At 45.7% G+C, this 24,549-nt stretch overlaps 1 protein-coding gene across 3 annotated transcripts in view; it reads right to left on the reverse strand.

The window, feature by feature from the left end:
- The window catches only part of L (zinc finger protein Lobe), an 81,791-nt gene that overhangs the window by 12,616 nt on the left and 44,626 nt on the right, over positions 1–24,549 (reverse strand). The window contains exons 1-3 of one of the 3 annotated variants that reach the window (XM_046627837.2): positions 8,783–9,173; positions 4,307–4,545; positions 1,310–1,452 (exon numbers count right to left, since the gene is read on the reverse strand). In XM_046627837.2, coding sequence (XP_046483793.1) covers positions 1,310–1,452; positions 4,307–4,545; positions 8,783–8,795 — 395 coding nt within the window. In that variant the 5' untranslated portion in view covers positions 8,796–9,173. Of the gene's footprint in view, positions 1–1,309; positions 1,453–4,306; positions 4,546–8,683; positions 9,174–24,549 lie in introns of those variants that run through there. The other 2 variants (XM_046627829.2, XM_046627819.2) reach the window with 2 other exon arrangements.

Genomic DNA, 24,549 nt, shown 5'->3' on the forward strand with positions numbered 1-24,549 from the left:
TTGCTGCGTGTCTAAGACACTCGCATACCCCGCGGCTTGGCATTTCAATGGAATACGGGCGCGCGCCCGGAGCGCTTAGAGGGCCGAGAAACGAGGACCTCCTTTGGTGGAAGGGATAGTCGCGGGTGATTCCGGATGGAGGAGATGAGAGGAGTGGAGAGGAGAGGAGAGGAGAGGAGAGGAGAGGAGAGGAGAGGAGAGGAGAGGAGAGGAGAGTACCGAAGCTAGTCAAAAAGGAAGACGGAGAGGAGGACGAGGAGGGTCGCTTATGGCATGGGCTCGCTGGCATGCGCGAGAGAAATAAGCCTGACTAATGCGCGTAGCCCCGCGGTCACCGTGTTATCGTTATTCATTTGTCACCCCCGGAGGGACGCGGGGCTAAACTCACTTTTCTCCGATTTTGAATTATCGCCGTTACACCGACGCCGGTCAAACGAAACCTCGCGGGGATGCTTCCTACGGGACAACCTCCGCGATCCCGAACGCGAACCGGGGTAAACGACCTTCTTGCAACTCGTCTGCGGGGAGTCGTAACTTACCGTTGTACGTTTATGGATGGACCAGTTTCCAGGAGTAAACAATTGTATACAATATTTAATTAACGATGACACGGTACAGACGAGGAAGTGATTCCAACTGCTGTTATACTCCAACACCTCGGATGCGAAATCCTTCGAAGTGCATTGAATTGAAAAAGTTGAATTAGAAAAATATAAGTATTACCGAGAACTGCATTCTCCGGGTTCTAATCTTCCCCTAAGATATTAATCTTTTTTGTGACACAATTTTTTTTTCCTCCCCGGTTATATCATACCTCAGCAGCTGTACGCCTTGTAGGTTTTGTGCGCAGATATTGTGCGTGTGGGAGGCGGTTGGTACAAATCCTTTTATAGCTTATCGCCTTTTCCTATCCTGCACCGACTAAATACGAGATAAACAATTAGAACTCAGGACGGGAAAGTGATTTATTTTATATCATTTTGATGGCTTAGAAAGTTTCATTGGGTTTCAAAACTATTACTACGGTATGTTCATCTCGATCCCAGTTAAGCGCGAGGAGCTTAATCCCTGAGTGCATTAATTTCCCGGTAGATTGATTCTGTGTTTATACATTGTAACATTTCTCCGCGAGTTAATCAACGCCTGAAAATTTTGCGTAGGTATATAAATCTTCTATCTTAAATACTGGTTCCATGAAACGTAATTCTTCACGCCGATCTTCAGCGACTGGCTAATTGATCGCCTGTGAAGGTATCGAGGACCGTTGCGCATGCGGGTAGGTAGGAGTTAGGTATAATTAGGAACTTACCTTCTGGAGAAGGCGGCCTCACAGTGCGTGCATCGATATCTCCGGTCGCCGGTGTGCAATTTCACGTGTCGATCTCTGCTTCGTTTATGTTTAAACAGCCTTGCGCACCAGCTACACTTGTAAGGCATCTGATCACCGTGACTCTGAAGCAAACGACAAAAACGTGAAATTCATTAGCCATTTTGAGTCAAAGTATAAACGCAATGATTTACTTTCTGCAGTTGCGCTATTTCAATTAATCCTTATTCTTACATGTGTTTCACACATGTAAATCACCTAATGTGTGTTGTTGGATGAAGTAACCGCGTAACGCATGGAAATACACGCTATTTTTCATCCCGCATTGAAAGGAGTGCACAAAATACCTTTTACCAAAATTATATTAGAAAAGGGTTAACGAAATTCGGTTTAGGTATTTAATTGCATGGATTTGGAAGGAAGATATCTACAACATTCTCCGAGACTAAGATCGCGTTAACGATCTGTAAAAAGATCGCAGACGTTTTAATTGACTGATAAACGGTATCGAAAACGTCCCGGGAGTCAAAGTGCATCGATCCTGACTTACGATCTGTATCCACGCGCTGATCTCATCGACGGATCGCGGAACGCCACGGTTATTATAACCGAGAACTGAGCTTCGGTATAATGATTGCGGCATTGTTTCTGCGCGGTAGTTCGATTTAATTGGAGACTTATAGGGTATTAGTTCGGGAGAAATGGATCTACAATCTCCTAACGAGAAGCGGCGTGACGATTGTAGTGGCCGAAAATAATACTTAACAACAGAGTATAGGTACGTGTAAACGGATAAGCTTGCAATAGACGGACGGTAAAAAGCACAACCAACGGCGACGTTAAAGCTCACCTAGCGTGGGGCTGCTGACCGTATTAAGTATATCGTCGAAACATTAGTGATGGTCGGTGAGCGAGATAAGTTGGATCCTTGGTCTCTTCGGCGTGGTGCCAGGGAACACCGCGACTTTTTAACAAGTTCGTTAACTCCGCGGGTTACATACAAGGTAGGAAATACACGGGTACGAGAGCCGTACGGAACGCCGTAACGTAACGATTACGTTCCCTAGCTCGGCTTGTGGTCGCCGTCTGAAACTCGCCTAATTGATAATTAGGGCAAACGATCCTCAAATCTGAAGCGTATATACCTCATCCGGATTATCAAATCCGGAGTTACCTGCAATCTTGCGGCTCTGCGGTGTCCACCGTGGAATATATTACCTATACATAGCGCAACGCTTTTGGTGTTACGGAAATTATGAAGAAGTGACCAAAACAGGCAGGCATTAAAGGATGGGAAAAATGCTTTTATTATAGCGATACATGTTTCTCGGTGTAAGTCGGAAGCAAGACTGTTTTTTCAATAAAGTTCATTGACGCAAGCAACTTTGTTCATTTTATAACACACGTGAGCGCTCTTGTATGCCCTTTATCTATCATGACTACCAGATCATTATATAAGTAAGGGGGGGGGGGGGGGGGGGGGGGGGAGGGTGAAACGGGTGATTTCACCCTTTGTAACAATGGTAGGTAAACTGCGGTGTACATACAGCTGAAAAGCTAGACCGTTGCGTTTATCAACCCACTGACCGGCGTCTGTGCAAGAATTGAATAATACAAAAAAATTTTACAAAGGAATAGAAACCGCAGCGGCAGCAAAATTTTTGGAAGTTGCGATGAACGGACAGCGGCTCTTTGAACGCGGAACACGAAGGCGGTCGCGACGCGGTGACAAGTTCACGGTTAAGATATCAAGTGTTTTCGAGTCTTGGTGTCACCCTGGAGGCAGATCGGAGGGTGTGATAAGAGGATCCTTTGTAGCGAGGGCTGGAGCACCGCCGCCGTTGCGACCCGGTCAAGGAAACGCAACTTGATCTTATTGTTAAACTTTAGTTAAGTTCAAAATCATGGAGCATTTATACGAGATACCCGAGGACGTGAGAAGCCTGGGCGGCTTCTTTGTACGCGAGACAAGCCTCGCTTTTTTCCACCATTCTTACTTCCTTTTACTCCTCGTTCTTCTTCTCTAGCCTTCCGCAGCCGCCTCATGACACTATGGTCACGTGCTATTTGTAGTAGTCCCGATAATTGAACGTTCTTCCTCGATCCGTCAAAATCCAATGACCGTTGTGTGTCGCTTGATTCCATTCTTCGGTCTCAAGTATGCAATGTTTGTATTCGGACTTGAACAGAAATATATTCTTCGTCATTCCAATTCGAGGATCGTAAGAAGAACAAACTTCGTATCGCAGTTTGCCGTTTTGACCGATTGCAAATTTCGTTGGCTAGAACTATTGCCACAATATCGTTTCGTGGTGCGAATTTTACACGGATCGAGCCTTACACTGTCCATCCACCAGTGGATTCCGTCGTCTTAAATTTTTCGAATTCAGAGACGGTATTTTATATTATCACACGATTATGCAGAGCAACAACAGTTTCTAAATTTTTTCCCCTTTTTTGTTGGTAAAAAAGAAACGTATGAAAAAAAAAAAACAGGTTCCCGCGTGAGGTGAGTACAGAGTCGAACGGCACCTGCGGAGAGGAACGCGTTACACGTAGGTACGTAGGTACGGAACAACGTATAGGCACAAAATCTGTATGCGTCTAAGCGAGTGGCGCAACCTGTTACAGGACAATCCAGATTTTGACCCAAAGATGACCCCGGCTTAGGACACGCGGAAGCGTGGCTAATGGTCTCGACATGCAAAGCAGAAACAAAGAAAAACGGGCGTTTTGACCGCGTCGGTTATAATTCGGGTTCCGCACTCTCTGATCCTTCCAACGTCTCTTAATTTCGCGCGGTTTCAACCCACGTCTCTGTTCCTGTTGAAGAGCGACTCGCTGTGTTGTAGCGGTTCTTCAGAGAGAGAGTCGGTCAAACCGCAAAACGACGCGACCCCGAGTCTGGAGCCTTGCGAGTTCTCCCGTGTCCTCACGGGGCTTTAAGGATGTTTTCTTTTTACCAAGTGAAAAGCTTACCTGTTCGTGCTTCTTCAAGTAGCTCAGTCTGGGAAATGATCTGTCGCAAAATTGGCACGGATAAGGAGCCGCGGGGTTGTTCATGTCGGCGTGCGGCCCGTTTTCACCTTCCGCTTCCGGTTCCGAGGGGAAACTCGCCGAGGTTGGTGTAGCGCAAGAAGATGGCGTGTCGCCGCCCCTCCTCGACACCGGACCGCCATCTTCGCTGTGCCAGGAGGAACTTCCGGTTCCCAAGGCTTCTGAAAAATTTAAAAGGAGAGACGTACGATTATTTCCAAGGCGCAGGAACTGGGACGTACATATTGATCCGGGAATATAGGGGAAACGATCAAGCAATTTCACACCGCCGTCCATTTTTAATGCGACGAGGGTGAGAGGATGACGGGGATGACGCAAGCTCGCCACGGGACACCGCGTGTGCACGAAAATGACACCGTTTATGGAATAGGAGAGAAAAATAAGGTAAAAAATAAGCAGGCGCGTGTAGCTGAGTCGGTATTGTACACGTTTCGTAATTCGGGAGAAACGAGCCGGGAGGCTAACTGGAATGAAACGCGTAGATATGCGATCTTACTTCACGGGGAATAACTGGTTCAAATTTGCATATGTCCCATACGCGACTAAACCAGACACATGTTGCAATTTTATTATTTTATTCTTGTTTTTTGGGTCGGCAGAGACGGAGATACTCGTTAGAATCTTCACAAAGTGACTTCTACGAGTCGAATAACGCGACAGCCTTCTTTGGTTCCGAAGGTTTTCATCCTTTACAAGCTTACGATCTCTCGTCCTCGTTGAAAGGAGATCAATGTCACGTGGTCGAAAACTGGGTGTAGCAAGAGGAGAAGAACCATTTCTTTTTATTGTCCAAGTCGACGTTTAAGGATGTCAAATCTCTGCCACCCCGCCTTGAAGCATCGCAGTGATGACGCGGGGTGAGTTTACATGTTAAGCCGAAAGTGGGAAGGAATGGATACGCGAAATTGGCTGAGAAATGACGAGATAACGATGACGAACGAGGGAGGCATTTGTGTTGGCTTCTTTCGCGAGGCGGAAACTTGCAGGGGTCGATGCTGGAGAAGGGTGGGTGGTCAGCCTAGGAGAAGAGATATCTTTGAAGCAAGATTGTTATAAATTGAGTCTAAGGTCAATTGGTACCCCAAACTCAACGCAAAGTGGGCCAATTTCGCGGTACCTACTTATATCACAACCAAGACATGTGCCCCGCACATATCGGCGGGGAGTACAACCAGGCGGATAAAAAACCGTCTATGGCGAGCCAAGGCGAACCGAAGTTGAAACGCGAGTTCTCTTGGCCTTACGAACTCCGCAAGTACCTCACCCCGTCGGTCAAGTCTTTACCGCAGTCAGCTCTCCACGCATTCGTGACAACGGACCGCTGTAAAACCTGTATCATTATCCGAGGTGTAACCTGGACCGAGGCTCGTACGTTACATGCGTACACACGAGAATACTTGGGTACAATTCTCGAAGTAGGAATGTACGGCGAATAGTCTGTCTTCGCACGAGAACTGATCCTTCGAGTCGAGCCAGCTTGCGGAAACGTCTTTCTTTCCACTTTTGTCAAGTTCCCGGCACCATGAAGAAATTAATTTTTATAACAATCGCGTGACGTTGTGACAATACGTTGACGGAAAGTCTTGACCGACCGGCAGCTCGACGATCTTTGACCCTCCCTGCCTTTTTTTCCCTCGTTTGCTTATTCATCCTCTTTGGTGAGGCGCGTGTTTCACGTTATACGAATACCGTTATCTAGGCTCGCTCGTACTTACTTACCTACGATTTTGAGGATGAAAACGATAAGCTGCTAGTAGTATAAAGAGAGGTGGAAAGAAAAAAACCGTTTCACGGCATATCTCTACGCCGAAGCATGAATCAGTAAACGGACTCTGATCAACGGCGATAAGCGTTGCTGTACGTAGTGAATATACTTGCCACCGGAAACTGCAGCGAAACGTCGTTGATCGGAATCGAAGAGATCGACGCACTGGCTGCGGAAGCTTTTCACTGACTCGACGTGAGAACCTGCAAGCTTCACGATGTCGATTTTCTTAGAAAGACGAGATACACCGATCTCAAAGTTGCAGCAAGATGCGGATGCTTTACAAACGTACCACGGTGATAAGCCGCTCGCATACCTCCGGCCAACCTGGAAATGACGATGTGGACACTGTGGGCAGCGATTTCCTCATTTGTCCGAGTTGGCGGAGCGTTGAGTGAGCGAGAGGGAGAGAGAGGCGACACCCACCAGTCAATTTAAGAGATTTTACGGAATCCAGGGTTGAACGTATTAAGCTGGAAACTCGAGAGCCGCTCTCGCCGGCTACCGAGCCAATCAACGCCACCCATGGAACGGTTGACGCTGCGACGACGTATGACGGGCCGGTAATTAAGCACGCAGAAACAAGCTGACGACACTAAATGGGTCGCATCCTCTGCCCACGCGGCCAATTCAAACCCGCGGGTTATTCGACGCACGGGGCCCAATTCGCTAGGCGCCACTTTTGCATTAGTCACAGGAACTCAACACGCGCTCGCGCCCGACACGCGACTCCGGAATTGAGGAGGCCTCTTCATACCACCTCGTACTTCGCAGGCTCTCTGATACCACTTACTTATCTCTGAGCTACTGGGTACGTACGTCCCAGCTCGGGCCGCTCGCTTAACTGCTCTCATTAGCTCTAGGAGTCAGGAAGTAGCCCCAATTTAGCTCACTAGTCTGCCGATCATTCTAATTACGATCCTTCGGACGTGGTCGTCGAGCTGTTGGCTGGAAATTCGACGAGACCGTTCTCGGTACACTTTGACAAATGTGGTAAGTGCGGATTGACGATCATGTTATAATGGTTATTTTAGAAGCAGCTTCGTTTCTTTGATAACCGATCGACCATTGACACCCAATAGTGGTTGGGTGGGATTGAGGGATTCGATCGAAATCACAATATTCACCGTTCGCGTGAAATATAGACAATTATTCTATTCGGAGCAGGGATCAACGTGCATGTTTTCTTATCTTTATACAGTCGGTATCAATGATCAAAAGTCAATCAACCACAGAACAAGTATTACACGGTCTGGATCTTCGGTATTTCTACTGATTCTTTTCGTTGCTACAGAAAAGGTTCGGTTCTTCTCCAAGTAAGAAACATTGTATCAATTTTCTCAATTCCTCTCAAAGTTAACTCACAGTCGGCTCGTGAAGGTTTCGCGAAGGAATCTAACTAATCGAGATCTGAAAAGGTCGAACAAGCACGCGAATTCAATCACAAAGTACAGTCTGATCACTTGTCTTACAAGTTTCATGACTCCTAGAATTTTCACTCTTCGTACGATCGAAGATTACACATGAAAAGTATCAAGCCCACTAGCTACCATCCTAGATTCCTCAGGTTCCTTCATGGGTCTCTCGCGATTGGAAATAAACAAACACCCTTGGCCCGTAAGAAATCGTGCGACGAACTTGGAAAATCCGGCTTTGAATTCAGGTCGGCTTCTGAGTCACGTTAACGTCGAGACAACGCAAAGATCGTGATTCGCAGAGAGCAACAGTTGGCCGAATGCGCAAGACTGTTAAGGAACGCGTTCAAGCTTAAGCTTCGAATCTGTAAGCTCAAGGGCCAAAGATCAGTTTAAAAAGTGACGCAAAGGCGCGACGCGACGAGCGTTGTATATAACAAAGTGTTTCGTACGGTTTTAGATCTGTCCACGACTTTCCGTATCAACTGAAAAGAGTACCTCCTGCGCAATCAGGGCGTGTGTCATCGGGGCGAGAATAGCAGCACTTAACACCGTCAACTTTTTTCGCGACCTGCCAATGCCGCGAGCATGTTGTCAGCTCTTTACCGCTATTTATAGACCTAGGCGATGCTTAATAATAGAGCTAAATCAACGCGAACCCAAAGAATTATGAGATCTGGTTGATGACTGCGAGAGTAACTGCGATCTACTAAACTTTTCAATCAATTTACGACTCGCCCATTGGTAGAGTAGATGGCATCGTTTACAGCCAGGCTATATACTTATATATATACATATTATCGTACATGTGTGATGCAATGTGATACGGTGAAAGATATACCATAAAAAATGGGACACGCCGCCACCGGGACTTGGGAAAAGCCAAGAGCAGGTCAAAGGTTGAGGATGAAAAAATTTGTCAAGGTTATGAAAAAGGGTTCAGTTTCGATTGGATTGAAAGTATTTTGAGATGAAACTGATCAGGCACGTCTGGAAAAAGATGCAACGAATTAGGCGAGGACAGAAGGGTGAGAAGAATCATACGAAGAGGGTTTTCGAAGGTGCTACACGAATGGTTCTGATGAGGGTGCAAAGGGCGTTTCAATTTTGAAATCAGACCTTTGGATTTGGGGTGACATTTTTCGTCCTGCGGTGGCGACGGCGATTCCTTGTGTGCCTGTATTTTTCCGATCAGCAGTTCGAGCCGGGAGCTATTACCTTTGAACAGCATCTTTGGATTCCTTCTCACCGAAGGCGTCACTCGGTCCGCGCCTTGACTTCGAGACGGTAAGCGTCAATCGTCAATATCGCCCGATGTCAACGGCGTCGACTTATCGTCAACAGCACAGCACTGACGTACCATCTCGATCCACTGAACAGTTTGCTCGGAACATAGTCCGGCCGAATGTCGACGAAAGTTTCCTCCGCGCACTGACTTGAAGAACTCGTCGATGACTGAACGAGGCGAAAATACGACAATCGTTTAAATCCTCCGTCGACGCACCAAATCACCCTGGGATTCCCGGTGGGTGAGACTTGCGGCCCAGGTACTAATCCGTTGCTGCTAATCGCGTCTTGGCTGGTCTCCCGTTAAACGACGACTAAGGAGCCGAAGGGGCCTAGTGGAGTGACTAGAGAGCGGCAAGCTGCACGGCACAAGTCCTTAGAGTTACTCGGCGAGGAGAGGGATCAGGGACCCCCGGAGGATCGGGCGCCCCCAGGGAGTCGGCAACCGCATTGGCCAGGAGGCGGAGGCTAGCCTCCACCCACCGGCTCAGTTTGGATTTCGATGCCTGCTAGACTGCAACGCTTCCATGCATGTGCCCGGGTCCCCGGAACCCTGATTCTTCGTTCCTCGTCACACAGCCTCGATTTTCATTCATTTCGAACAGCGTGTGTCAGGCCGATCAACCTTGGATCGATTCCGATCACTTCGGAAGAACTCGCAATGGGTTTCAGTCCCACGTCCAGCCAACGTTCGTTCACGTGAGCTTTTCCCTATTTTCTCCTCCGTCCGATAGTTTTGGTACTGATAAACAGCTTTTCGGAATTCACTGATAGTCCCATAAAACAATCAAGGTGTTTCGTTAAATCGGTTCAAAGTTCAAAACTCGTCGCAAGCTGCTCAAACTACCTCATCGACGATAGATAACTTGATCTGTGATTCCTCGATCAACGTTTTCTACTCTCACATTTTTCACTCAACCAAAACGTGATTTTTGTAATGAGCCAGTTCTTTGCTTACCAAAACTTTTTTCCACGTGACAATTACAACACGATACTTTTCCGGATGCAGAAGGTGTCAGGTCGTCGTTTCACAAACGCGTTGTTCGTCAAAACGGATTGATGAATCCAATTTTCACAATCCAGAGTATCATGCACGTTCGTTTAACCAGTTCGGAAAGTCTGGTGTGGTCGCGCGATGCGTGGCACTTTAGCCGAGAGGTTTCGTCTTTTTTCCCTTCATCGTGTTCCAAATATTTACGTGTAACCCTGGGATCCTCTCGAGACGTGTACGTTGGATTGGGTGCTCCTTGGCTTGCCTGTATAAAAACTCTGAGAAATCCTGTTAGCCACGGTGTCAGAGCGTCGAGACTCGGACGGTTTTTCGAACTGTGAGAATTCTCTCTATCTCGAGAATCCAACACGCAGGTGATTAGTTCGGAGTAAAATCAGAGCTGCATAGGTGGGCACCACACCCTGTGGACCGAGTACATGACGTCGAGGGATTTCAGGCTCTCGAGGTGCCCCGGCCGAACCCCGCGGCGGAATCGTTTGTCGAACGAAATGGAAAAGGGATGAAAAAGAAAATAATAAAAATAAAGAGAGAGAGAGAGAGAGAGAGAGAGAGAGAAAGAGAGTAAAACTACAAATAGGACCCCCTACCGTCGCTGTGAAATCGCGCGGAATGGATTCTCACACGCGGCTGGAGCTCTGTGCCACCTCTCGCGGGCCTCCATGCATTATGGGCCCCACGCGGGTCCTTCCTTGACACTCGGACGGTGGGGGGCAGGCCCCGAGGTGCGCTGAGGATAGGGGAGCTTGCGGGGTCGCATGGGGGGCACGGGGCCCACCCATGGGGCTTATCTCGCGACAGCGGGCCCGCCGCACTACGGTCTGCCGGTCTTGGGAGCAACGAGTTAATTTGGGGCCCGCTTGCGGCGCGGAAATCACGGGACCTTGGGCCTCGTTGGCTCTGGCTGAGAATTCGGGAAACTTCTCACGTCATTTCCCGATCGATGTGAGAGGATCGGCGGTAATGCGGCACCCGATATAGAGGAAGTTCAAGATTCTCTGTATCCCGAATACCCATTCTCGACTTCTGCGATATGCCCTGCACCTTTGTAAATAGTTAATTTGGTAGCTAGTCGAGGTGACGAAGGTTTCGGAAGCATTGTCGGAGCTGGCTAACCGGAGACTTTGCCAACTATTCGAAACTACGGGAAAGGGTCCGAGTGTCCGCGTTGCAATTGTGACGATCCTCTTAATTGGCGGTCCAAAAAGCATAACGAACGCTTTTCTGGGACAGTCGTAGTTGTCGTTCTCGCATGCGTCGGTTTGGCGGTAAAAATGAACTTGAGGAAAGTGGACGGCATTCGGTTTCCGGAAAGTTCGATCACACTTCGTTGCAATTAGCCGCGCCACTGTAGGTATATTACTCAGGGATTCGGAGAATGCTATTTTCATCCACAAGTAACAGTTTCGCTATGTTCAGTGGTAGCGGAATATGGGCGCTCGAATATCGGAACAATTAGGTAACGGAAGTTTGGCAAAACTATGCGAAACTTTGCCACCCCGGAATATAACGGCGTTTGGCTGCAGTAACGAGTTATGAAGCTTATAGACGCCCAATTCAAGGTGCAGAGATCAGCTATGCACGCCTTTCTTGACGCTTGAATCATCGTTCTGGTTACAAAAAAATCGTGTTTTTTTATCACAGTGTTTCAGCGTCTTCCAATCGATTCGAAGGAGAATTTAATGACGTTGAGACAAGAACCGCGCGAAGCTATCCATACTGGCTAATTACAATCGTGCGTTGAATACATATACCTATATGTTACGTGTATACGTTGCACCCGTGCAAAATACAGCTATAACGCGTTGACAGAGCCTTGCGCAAAGTGAAAACGGTAATTTGGTATTTGATAATGATAATTCTCGGAGCCCATGGAAGCTAGTTAGCGAAGTAAAAATACGACCATCAATCATCGACGAGAGTTTGTCGCGCCTAGGCGAGAAAGGTGAGGCACGATGCAGAGAGGGAGAGGAGAGAGAGATGAAAACCGCTTTTTCTCTCATTCGCTCTTTTTCTTCCTCGTCATCATTTCACGGCGAAATCGTCGCGCGAGTTGGCTCTTTACCGGATGACCGAAGAGAACGTGATGTGGGAGGGATTTCGAATCGGGCGCATGAGCCGAGCCTCTGACTCCCGATCAGCAGCTCCGCCTACGCGACCGACACTTTCTTGACTGAATGTGCAAGCGTCGGTCGCAAGTTCCGAGAATGCAACTTCTCGGCTCGAGCTTCCATTCATGATTACATACCGAACCAGGCACGGACAGGGGGAAGGAAAATGGAATAACGCTATCTTCGAGGCTTTCCCCGAGTCAACTAGGCGCTGTAAACTACTGTCCGATATTTATCTTAATTATCCACTTCCACAGCGACGTCGAAAATTTTATCTTCCCCGATAGGCTGATAAGGAATCTCGAAGTCGCCAGACCAGTCGCCGTTCGAGGGCGGAAGCATTAGACGGACAAAACGTAACTGTTTGTTGTTCTTGTAAACAGAACGCGTGGCGATGATCAACTCTTCGCTGGTACGAAGAGACCCGCGCGTATGAAGGTCAGGTTAGGCAAAGATGCAAAGTGCAGAGATGACGGGGGAAAGAAATGGGAGAATAGCCGAATAACTAAGTGCCCGCCTATTGTTTGACCTCTGCAAGTGTAACTTTCGTCTGCAAACAGGATGTTGGGGTCAAACAGTGCGCATCCGGTGTATCGTAAAATTACGAGTCGCGTACCGATAGGAATGAATAAACATTTGATCGTTCGATTCTCAGGAGCTTAAATAACTTACAGCTATGAAGTGTTTGGAAGAAAAATTGATAGCGTTAAGGGGATGGTACAACTTGAAAGGTCTCAAATCGTACCTATTTCCAGATGTTTTCTTGTGTTGTAGTTTTTTTAAGAAAATGGTGACAATTGGAGCAATTTTAATATGAGACCCTTATTATCTATAGTTTCAACAAAATTTTGGAATTTTTTCATTGAAATTAATAACAAAACGGCGGCATGGCGCATACGAGTAGCGAACGATCTCGTTTTCAATTCGGTGACGCAAATTCCTCGCTCAATTTTTATCCGATCGATTTGAAATTTTGACGCAATCTTTAAAAATTATCGATCGATTCGAGCTCGTGGTTAGGTTATCGAAGTTAAATTCCAAAATTTTCCTAACAATTTTTTTTCCATCGTCGTACATATTTGAGATTTATTTATTTTTTTTAACGTTTAGGCTACGAACTTGAACCCGAAAAGGTGTTTTTAAGGCAAAAATTTTTTCCATCCGTAACGAGTTGGACAATGATGTCAAGAGATGCGCCACCGCAAAAGCCTTCGATTTCGGAGTCGTTCGCTACTCATACGCGCCATTCCACTAATTTGTTATTGATTTAATGAAAAAATTCCAAAACATTGTTAAAACTTTTAAACAATAAAGCCCTCAATTGCTCCGGGTGTTTTCATTTTCTCTCAAAAAAACTCCTAAAAATATGTATGATCTTAGACTGTCCAAGCTGTACCCCCCCTCCCTTAAGAACATCACGGAATCTCGCGGGGGCGAATTCTTTTGACAAAGCTGCGCAAGGCCGAGTCAGCTTCCGTTTTTGTCGGAGGTAAATCTCGAGAGAAACGTAACGGAAGTGGGAAAGTAGGTACGTATATACCGCACGATCCATCGAGGCGGCACGCGAAACTGGCAGGAAATACTCTGACCGGAAGTGGCTACCCTCTTAACAGTCGGTGAGTCCAGCTCCACCCTAAACAGGGTGATATATCTCGTCGGCCATCTTTGCTCGGGTAAGAAACCCGGGTGTAAGACGCTCCTCGGCGTCCGGAAGGCCCGGATCTGCAAATTCCGTCAAGGGTTTACGAGTTTGAATTGCAGGGCCGACCGGCGCATTGTTCGGCTTTACGTCCTCAACGCGATAGTTGCGCGTCGGCAGTTATGCTGTAACTATGCGAGTGGCGTCCCGGTTCTCGGTGACGCTTACCTACTTTCGACAAATTTTGCCCCTCACTAATGGGCCGCGGGCAACGATTTGACCAATTATCTTAGAGAGACCCCTTCGTAGACGTTTTCAGGCGATTAACGGGGACGCGCTAATGCCGGTGTTTCGTAAGCAATTTGTTCGTACATCGCTCTCAGATTCTTAATACAGATACGACTGTTCTCCCTGACCGCGACAACTATTCGCTCGCCCCGAATCAGCCACCCCGAATCGTTTTCAAACCCACTCGCAATCGGATTCGGTCGATGAATTAACCACCGATGGTCGACAAGTGTCATCGGTACAAAGGGGGCGAAATGATCGGAGAGAAAAACAGATGCCGGATATTAGTTCTTAATCGCAGTACGACGTTGCACGAAATTCTGAGCTAAAATTTCCTTTCTGAATAACACTTGAAAAATAAAAGTTCACTCGTCAATCTTTACGACCGATCTTACGACTGCCTGACTGTATTTAAGGTCGGGACTCGTTCGCTTTGAAAGTTTCTTCCAACTTCAAATTCCAACGATACGAAGGAAGAAAAACAAAGAAATATGCATCGGTAAAAGGTAATAGAAAAAGAGGATAAAAACTACGTACAATAATTTCCAAACACAATTACATTTGGCAACACTTATAAATCAAGAGGGTATTTTCACCGTGAGAAGTTAATCGATGGTATCGAACGATTGTTTTACCTTCGTTCTTTCTCCATTTGTCTTTTTTTTTTTGTTTTGTTTCTTCATTTCTGTTAGTTCTTTTCAGTCTGATCAAGAGGCAATCCCAGACCGACAGGTAGCTGAGTCCAATAATGATTTCGTTAAAAAGTTAGTTGAACCGAAGCCCGGGATCATTGTAAAAGCCGAAGGGGGTCTCGCTACCGATTTACAAAAGGCAGAGCCAAAGTCCCGCCCCTAATTTCAGGGTGCGTTTTCCATTCGCTATGTTAAAACCTTTCTCTTTCATACTCTGGACGCAGAAGGGCGCGACTCGTCTCCCACACCTGCCTGACCTTCCGGTTTCCCCCATTCCCGCAGGCTTTCAGATTTTCTTAAAAATTCCAATTTCCTGTGGATCTTGAAACGAAACGCGATCGTAGATCGGCGATTTGCGTTTGTTCGTTAGACGCTTCTCAATCTAAAATCACGTGACGTTATACACTTGTCTCTCTTGTTCTATTTCTCGCACAAACTATAAAGTACACGGGCTAAATTGCTTCACGCTGATAATTTCGGACCAGAATAGAGATCGACGTTTTATTTGAACCGCCGCTATAAACCGGTTAGACAAATTTTGCCGGATCGAGAGAGGAGGAGGAGGCTCGTGTACCGCTGCTGCAGCTTTGTTTCACCGTTTCGGTACAATATACTAAGTAACATATACGTATATTATAAATACATCTGTGCAAGTTGCCTGCCTACTTGTCCAGAAGCGACAAACGGTTCTTCTGTATCTGGATCTTTCTTTTATTATTTTTTCCTTGCCGTTAGCCGTTCCGTTCCTTTTTTATTTTCCTCTTCTTCTTCTTCTTGTCATCTGAAGAATCTCCGCGGGCCGCGGAATTATCAATGCTGATTTTTGTCACCTGGTTTCGACCCCGCTGAGTCCATTGGCCGGCGTATTGTGATGTCACGCGGTGCACGTACAAGTTATTCAAGTCTGTTTAAACTACTCGTAACTAATCGTCGTTCATTCCCGATCCTGCTAGTCAGAGTTTGATTATACCGGTACAGCAGCGGCGGATCGGATCCTCCGACACCCAAGGAAATCGACACTCGTGACTGACAATATCTAATTATTCCCCGTATCTACGACTTTTTGTCGACAAACCGCAATTCGCCTTTACCCTCCCCCCTTCAATCGGCCGAATAACGACTTGGGCCCATTTTTAGTCATTCTTATCCCGTCTGCGGTGTAACGATATGCACAATGAGAAAAGGAATACATAATTACCATTCTAAAGATCGTCGTCTAATCCCGTGACGAAGTTTCGTCACCTTTGTTCGATAAACGAAAACAAAAGAAAAAAAAACCTAAAAGAGATAGAAAATAAAGCGGAGATTTCAATTTACGACTAAAACCTTTCAAGGCATAAATACCGAATCGGATCATCGCGCGATTCTCCTTAAAAATCGTGATTTCCTCCTGTACCCAACTGTAATTTTCTTATCATAGATTCAGGGTGTCTAAAGCCGAGGATCTAGGGGGAAATCGATATCACCACCTTTATCGGACGTACGAACTAATTTATTTTTTGCCCCCCCTTACCCTCGGGTGGAGCACCCTCTTCGTTGTGGTCCGGATGAACCTTCGCCCCGATGATCGGTGGAGATGACTTTTTTGTCAAGAGCGAAAGAAAGGCCGAAATCTCGCGGTTGTTTGGTCAGAAGCAAAGCGATCTTCTGTCGTGGTTGGTAACCATGGAGGTCGGTAGACAGGTGAACCTTCGGATCGTTGGGGGCCCGAAATATCAAAGTGACCGCCGATCGGACGGCATTCGTCGTCTCTAAACGCGATCGCCTCCCTCTCTTATTCTTGTATCATCATCGTCGTCGTCGTCGTCATCCGCACACAGCCAGACTTGTACACTGCAATGGGGGGGGATTTGTAATCCGTTCTGCCGACTTTTCCACACTCCTGATCACCGTGAGATCAATAATTATTCTTCGTAAAGAACCGGGTTACTGGTAAAAATTGATCAATTTTCAAGCCCTTTTTCATCTGAATCTGTAATACACGAAAACGCTCCGAAACGCGGACAAGTTTCTCGAATTTTTTCACCCGTTTGTTTGTTAAAAATTCTCGAAAAAATTTCATCCCAAAGTCTAGTCGCTCGTGGCGAGATGAAAAATTAAACAAGACAAGGTCCTCGAATCGAGTAAGACGTCTGATTTTGTCATCGTCATCCGACCACTTAAACCTCGGTGAGCATGCAATTAAAGTGTAAATTCGCGGCGTCGTTTTTCGCTTCCAGTTCTACCTCGAATTACTTTACATCCCAAGTCCCATGAAAATTTCTAAACTACGCTCTGATTGTTCCGTCGAGCCTGCGGATGTAATGATATACAATATACAAGTTTGTGAGCTACTTATAAATGTCCGCTTTTGTTTCGACAGGTTGGGGAATTCGGGTGTAATTGCGTTTAATACGAGGATAAAGGCAGAGAAGAGGGGGGGGGGGGGCGGGGGGGGAGGAGGAGGCGGTTGAAATTATTCACATTATGGCGGGGAAACGGTGCGCGAAAAGAGAGAGAGAGAGAGAGAGAGGGAGAGAAGAAAAAAATGAAAAAACAAATAAAAAACGATTCAAAGCGTAATGCTGCGGTGTATAAAGACAAAGTGAAGGCAGGTAAGTAGCCGAGGCGACAGTCTTGGCCCCTGCCTTCGGTCCGAATAAGTTTCAGTCGCTCTTCGCTTGTTTGGACTCCCATACACACGACTTTCGACGACTCTGCTTTGATGTAAGGCGGTGTAAAAAATGTGAAAAGGATCCAGCTTCTTGCTTTGACGCGAGACTCAAAGCCCACGGTGACGAGTTGAAATAAAAAAAAGGAATAATTTCAAGAAGCAAAGAGGAAAAAAGAAAAAAAAAATAACGAAAAGAACAGACCGTGCTAGGAAGCGAAGTCGTGTCGTAACTGCTCCTCTATTGTGATTTTTTCGTCTCTTTGCTCCTGGCTTTTCGAATTTTTCAAAAATAAAAAATTAACTCAAACTCGCAAGCCACAGATTATTGTACACACGAAAATGAGAAATGCATCGATATTTGGGTAGTGAAAAAAAAAAAAAAATCTTCATCTTCTCGCCACCGAGGTATCAAATTCAATGCCCGGGATTTTTTTGTCCGCGCGATACGAAAGTACAATTCAATTTGATTTTCAGCAGTAGTGAAAAATTTTTATATCCGTAGCCCGCAAACTCCGGAAAAAATTTGAATTTGCCTGTTTTTTTACAACTGAAAATACGTTTTTCGAACAATTTCTTGTCGAACGATCGGAATCACTCGAATCGCTGAAAATTGTTTGTTTTTTAAACCCGATCGCTTGAATCTCCGCAGAGAATCGTCTCGGTTTCCCGCTGAATACACAGCAGAGGATATAAATTTTCGATCGTGGTCCATCACCGTCCGGGTGTCCGCACAAGTCGCGGGGGAAAAGATTCGGGCCCATTTCGTGACGGGGGTTCGGGGCGGCACGTGCCTTTGGTCATGCTTGGGTTAGAAGTCATCGGAGTATGTCGAAGGTATTGAACGCGACATCACCTGCTCCCGTAATCGCTGCTCCCAGTCATCTTCCCTCCGCATCAATACGCATGCCGGGTGAATCAAAGAACCGCTCTTCACCTGAATCCGTATTCGCAATTTCGCGTCGACGAATCCGAAGTAATGAACTCAGTTTCAAGAGTTGCATATTTCCGTGAAAAATGCTCACTTTTTCTAATTCAAGTTGGAACTTACTTTTGAAAAAAATAAATATGCGTGTATCCGATATTTTTCAAAAGTTTTAACTCGGGATCGGGATGCAGTGAAAATTTCAAAGAGGAATTCAAAATCTAGCTTGAAGTTGACGACTAGATTTGCAGCTCAATTTGGAACACGGAAATTAATGATTTTCACTATTTCTTTATTCAAACCGAAATCATGTTCCATAGAATGCATAGGTATATGCACAAAAAAGTAGTAGAAGCACGTGGTTTAATTTTTCAACAACAAGATCTTGGTTTTTTGGCTTCAGAAATTGTCGGCAGGTTTGTTTGGTGTAAGATCGTACGGATGTTTCTCCGCGAATGGGATCTGAATGTAATCGAGGATGATATTCCGATACCTGACTATAATTATATCCTTTGTACAGGACTACGCGTATACCTGTAACACCGCACGCAGCGGCACCTGCTGGCCAATCTTCTTGGGCGACAGACCAAAACCTTCTTCTCGTTTTCAGATTAAAAAAGAGACCGCGGGCGCGGGCAGAATCAACAGAATTGAGAAATCCGGAGGGAAGGTTGAGGCGAGGGAGGAGGAGGAACGATTTAGCTAACAATTGGTTCGAATTATACCGAGGCCCTTTAACCCTTCGACGCCTGGCTAGTCACCGGAGAAAATAAAAAAGACACGAAGAAAAAAACGGAGGGATTCTTCCCTTACTCTCGGTTTTTGATCTCTTATTCATGACCGTGCGGTACGTTTTTTTGAACTGTTTGCAAGATCCGAATCCGAGGACTCAAAATTCTATCCAGAATCAAAAATCATCGTTGTAAAAATTATCAATTGTCTTCGCTTTTTTTCCAATAACTTCGGATCTACTACTGGAAATTTTCTAATGTCAGAAGGGTTAATTTTTTTTTTCTGAGAGATAATGAAAATCCTCCATAACGACACAAGGTCACTCTTTAATATCCGTAAATTTGGTCTCGAGGGAGCAGAAAGATAAAAACGAAGAAGAAAAAACAGAAGAGTCTCAGATCTCGAGGGAATTAAGTGACCCGAAACAAACCACGGTGGACTTTAGAGATTTCGTGTTTAAAAAATAAGAAACTGACAACGAGCCGCGTTCAAGTACAGGAATTATAATTTCGAGAGGTTTGCCCTTCACAGTTTGCGTGAAAATATGAAAAACAAATTTAGCCCTTGCGTACAAAAAAAGTTTCAAATTTTCATACGTCGTGCGTAAAGTAGAGATGCAGAAAATAATCAGATATCATTTTCTCTCTTTTGTTTATCATCGAAAAAAGATGCTTGCAAATTTCACGAGCGATTATCGAACTTCACTGAATTTTAAATATATTTCAATGTTTTGCAGTTTTTTAATCTGTTGTAAAATGTGTTTTGAATTTTGTTTGATTAAGAAAAGAAAAAAACGCGACGTAATTATTTTTGATTTCTCCGCTCTGTATACGCATAAAAATTGCCTCACGCAGAGAACCAATTCAATCGTGCAGAATTAACGATCGTAGAACCGTGGACGAGTGATTGATCCTTTGAATTCTCACATTTTCTTGGCTTCTTCTCAAGAGCGAGAAGCAAACAAACAGAAAGAGATAAAAGCTGTGCTCTCGCTGCAGAATTCTACTCGCGATTGGAACAAATAAATCGTTTTACGGTGTCGGTGAGGAAATTAACGGTGAGCACCTCTGATCTGGTCAACGTCATTTACAGTTATCACAATTTGTCTTGGTAACGTCGTTCATCCAGGAGGTTCCTTTCGGTGGGAAACTCCGTCAGATAACGTGCTTCGAGAGAGATAATTGCCCGTCACGATGTCGCCCTAAAATTATCAGGTGTCTTGGAGGACTTTTTCACACCGTCTCGATTGTTGTATCCACTGTAAAAATAGTTACTTCTTATACATTGAGACTGAAGAAAAACCGGACGAAACGATTTCTCCGATTCTGCGAGGTAATTTTTTAATTGCTTTGAACGGAACGTGATCCTTGTTTATTTTTTGTAAAAATAAAAATACAACTCGCTTGCAACTCGAAACCTCTCCCCTGCGATTTCCTCCTTCACAAACCCCGCAAACGGTACACCATGAAGGTTTTGTACATCGTATGGATCGCGGGGGCAACTACTTGTTGCTCGTCGAGACTGTCTGAAAGTCCATGAACGTCGGGTTACGCGGTAAGTCGAGTATATGAAACTAGATGAAAGGAGAAGACGAAACCTAAGCTAACAGCCAAAGTGTCTAAACTTTTTGCAATTAAAAAAATGCAGCCCAGTTTTATCCTAGTAATTGCATAAAATTATCGGGGGTTCAAGGTGTTTCACAAAATTTTAATTTTCAGTCTTCGCTAACTTATTCGAGTGACCTTCAGCCTCGTAAGGAGAAGCGGAGGATTTTTGCAAAAATCATATAATGGCAAGAAACGTAACGAACGATGACGAAGAATTATTCCCGATTACAACCAAGTCCGCCAACTCAACGGAATTATACGTGCAAGTTTAACGGCCCCCTTTGAAATATGTCCGCCTCGAGTCAAAACATTGACCATCGTACGGTATTATATAATCTCCAAGGTGTTTTCTGGGTTTTGGACACGCTTCTTCCCCCGGGCTTTTCAATATCGAAAGTTGGGGGGGATTTTACGCCCCCTAAAATTCTATGGGGCTCACGCTGGGCGCGCGTCAGGTGGTCGAGGCGTTTTGGGTGTCGTGGGTTATGGGCAGGTATCCACCGCACCACGAAACTCCGGCTCGTGTGCTCAGGGCGACCCTATTCCCGAGGGCACCCCGAGTGTCTCGGATTACGATCTGGTCCATGGGAATTGTACCGAGATTAAGAACTGACGGGGTATTTGGGCACCTCAGGATTAAAATGTCACGCGTTCACAACACCATTGCGGCCTTCTTCGCGCGTCCTGCGCGACGGATCCGCAGCTGCTTCCAGCCTCCCTCCCCCCCTCTCTCTCTCTCTCTCTCTCTCTTTCTCTCTCTCGTCTCCCAGAGCGCATCTTCCACAACATCTTCGCGTGGACCTTTATTCTTCGCGTGAATGCACGCACGAGATTGTGTCACTCGTTGGACGCGCGGGTTCCGTGTGTGCTTTTTCACCCTTTCACTGCACCGCCCATGCACACTCCTTCTTTTCACTATTTCTTATTCATAAGCAGACACTGTCACGTCTCGATATCTCCCGCGTGCCATCGAGCCGAGCCTCGGGCGCCGAGTCGGGATATCCTGTTTTTATTAATTTCTTTTTTTTTTTCTTCTTTTTTTTTTTATTTTTTACACCTACCCGTCACATGCTCGTGGGATTTACTTTTTTCAATTTTCAATGCCTCCGAAGCACAGTCTCTAATTAATCTCTGCACTGTACGCTCTACACGCGGCTCTGTTTCCACAACGCTTACTACGAATGTTTCGTACCGTATATCTAATCCTGGACGATTATACGACACGCGTATCTACTTTTGACGACGCTGATCAATATCCCGAAATTAAAGGTTACTTCGAACCTGCCGTTAATCTTTCCAGTTTCTCTATTTTCCACGTATTGGTCCCGCATTTTTCTTCGTTCTTTTTACATCTCTACCTCCTTAACGGAAATTAGTGACAGAAGGATCTCTCTCGACGCTTTCGTTATGAAAATTGCTTGAAATCAGCAGACCGACTACCGTGACAAAACAGGAATTAACATTCTTCTGCTCCGCAGTGACAAAGATATTCGAACTGTACGTAGGTACAGCCGCAAAACAGCCGACGAATCCGGATGCCGGGACGTTCGATTCGAGAAGAAAGAGAAGAAAAGTTGGAATCATCCACAACTGCTTTTGCAGGTGCCTAGAGTATCGTCGTAGTGACAAACGTACGCACACACGCGCTACGCCGCACGCCTTTTTTCCTTCCAGCATGAATCGAGGAATCCTCGAATTATCCAGCCGTATCTCCCTTTCCGTATATTAGATACAATTTTTCATTTTCGTACGCGACGCATGCGTATCCTTATATCATTCGTTGTGTTTTTGTTCCTTATCTACGGCTCTGCGTAGGTGTGATAAACGTGCGAGCAGGACTGTCCCCAGGGTAACGCTGCGGGGGTTCCAAGTTCTCAAATTGAACCTCGGTTTCTTCCGCGGTTTCTTTTATACTTCCTCGGTTATAAGGCTGAACGGTGTCGCGTCGCGATCGGTCGGCTGAGGCCTTTGGTTGAGAATCTATGACGGTCTTATTCCTCCACGGATTCGTGGGAGCGTTCGCTCGACACTCGGACACACGACAAGAACCCCCGTAGCGGCTATGGGGGGCGACCTCCCCCCCCTCTCCCCCCGATGCCGCTGGCTTGACCATGTTAAACACCACGTCATTGTCACATGCCTCTCCTATATCTGTTTCAGAAAAGCCAATTTCCTTCGCGTCCCCGACGAAATCGAGCGTTTCGTGTCACGGACAATTTAATGATCCAGGGCGCCCCCCCCCCCCCCTCTCCCCCCCCCCCCCCCCCCCCCCCCCTTAGCCGCCGATCCTGAATCCGGCATCATCCGGTATATCCCTGCGTTTGTTTTACCAGAAACGAATCAACTCGCACAGCTGCCGAAAATAAAATCTGGAGGGTTAGATTCGAGGATTAATGTTGGAAAATGTGATAAAAAGAAAAGCGTTGGAAAAATTATCGACAGACGTTGTTTGAAACAACGTACGGTACTGTGTGCTAGAAATGAATCTGAACTAATTCGAATGATACAAACTTGCTAGATATCAATGGTTTGAGAAGAGGTTTTATAATTTGAACGTTTAAGATGTTTGTCAAATCTGTTGAGTTTCTTTTTTATATCCAATTCTAATGGTCTTTCGGATTAGTATATTTCTCGCTTATCTGAAACAGTTTTTTTCCTCTTTTCCTAACTCTTCGTTCGAACGATCGTTGATCGTTACGGACAATAAAAGAAAATGTTCTCCAAAAATAATTTGACGATCTGACAATCGAGGAAGAATTATACTTTTCCTAGTCAAAACTGCATTCCGACCAAAGCAGCTTGGTTACAGTAGGTAAAATTCCAAATTGATCATTAGTCTGATTTCGATGCACAGATTCTCCGACTATTTTGAAATAAAGTGTTCGATAGCGAAAACTGTAATGGCATATCGTTTGTCAGGGTTAATCATAAATAATAATAAATAATAATCGAATAAAAATATTCAATTATCAAAGTTTATCCTGTTTTACGACGATAGATGTTTCCTTTCTGAATAGTTTGGCACAACTAAAATATAACTACTGCTACTCTTACTAAAAAACGTATATCGCTGATGTATCGATGATAGATAGATCGAGATGCGGAAAGTCTGAACCTCGAGATTGATCAGGCCTGTATCGCAAATTCTGTGATATCGGAAACAGAAATTTTTGAAACCGCAAAGGTGTCCGAATCAGTGCGACCCTTGATCTATGACAATCGATCCAAACGTTTTTCACTAATCTGGTTGAACGAATAAGAGCGATTCATCCGCGAATCCTCGCTCTATAATAATTGAGAAATTTTTATAAGATATCGAGGAACGACGGTGAAATCGTTCGGATGGGAATAAACCGCGTCCGTGAAAATCCGTTAAGAATTTATTTCGGTATTGTAATAAAGGGAGTTGGCACGAATTGCGCAGCATTAAGCATGAGAATTTCGCTGTGTCCGTCAAACGTCTGTCAAGATAAATCCGTAAGGTTGAATGAATATAAAATACGGATAGACGAAGACAGCGGGGCGGCAAGGAGAGAGAGAGAGAGAGAGAGAGAGAGAGAGAGAGAGAGAGAGAGAGAGAGAGAGAGAGAGAGAGAGAGAGAAAGAGAGAGAGCGATATTGCAGCCGGGCCGGGAATCTCTCAATAGCCAAAGAGCTTCCCACAGTCCGGCGGTGACCTCAACTCTTTTTATTTTGTCACTCGCTTAGCTACAATTCGCTCTGCTCCCACAGAAAACGTGACGCCAATGTTCAGGCCTACTTCACCGTTGATCGCCACTGAATTGATGGTCATCCTTTGATCGCTGTTAACTCTCGCAGCTCCGCGATGTACAAACAGACGAAGCGAGCCCGTCACCGAGGCTCGACTCTTCCAAGGACTTTCAAGGACTTTTTAGAGCCGCATTTTAAACGACGCGTATACAACAACACCGATATGCCTTCGTTCGATTCCACAGGCCCGCGTCTTTTCACCTGCATCATCACCGATTCATCCTCAATTAGACACTTTCACCAAACGCCAAGCGTCCGCAGCACGACTCTTGAA

Source organism: Neodiprion pinetum, chromosome 1 (assembly GCF_021155775.2).
Source record: "Neodiprion pinetum isolate iyNeoPine1 chromosome 1, iyNeoPine1.2, whole genome shotgun sequence".
NCBI lineage: Eukaryota > Metazoa > Arthropoda > Insecta > Hymenoptera > Diprionidae > Neodiprion > Neodiprion pinetum.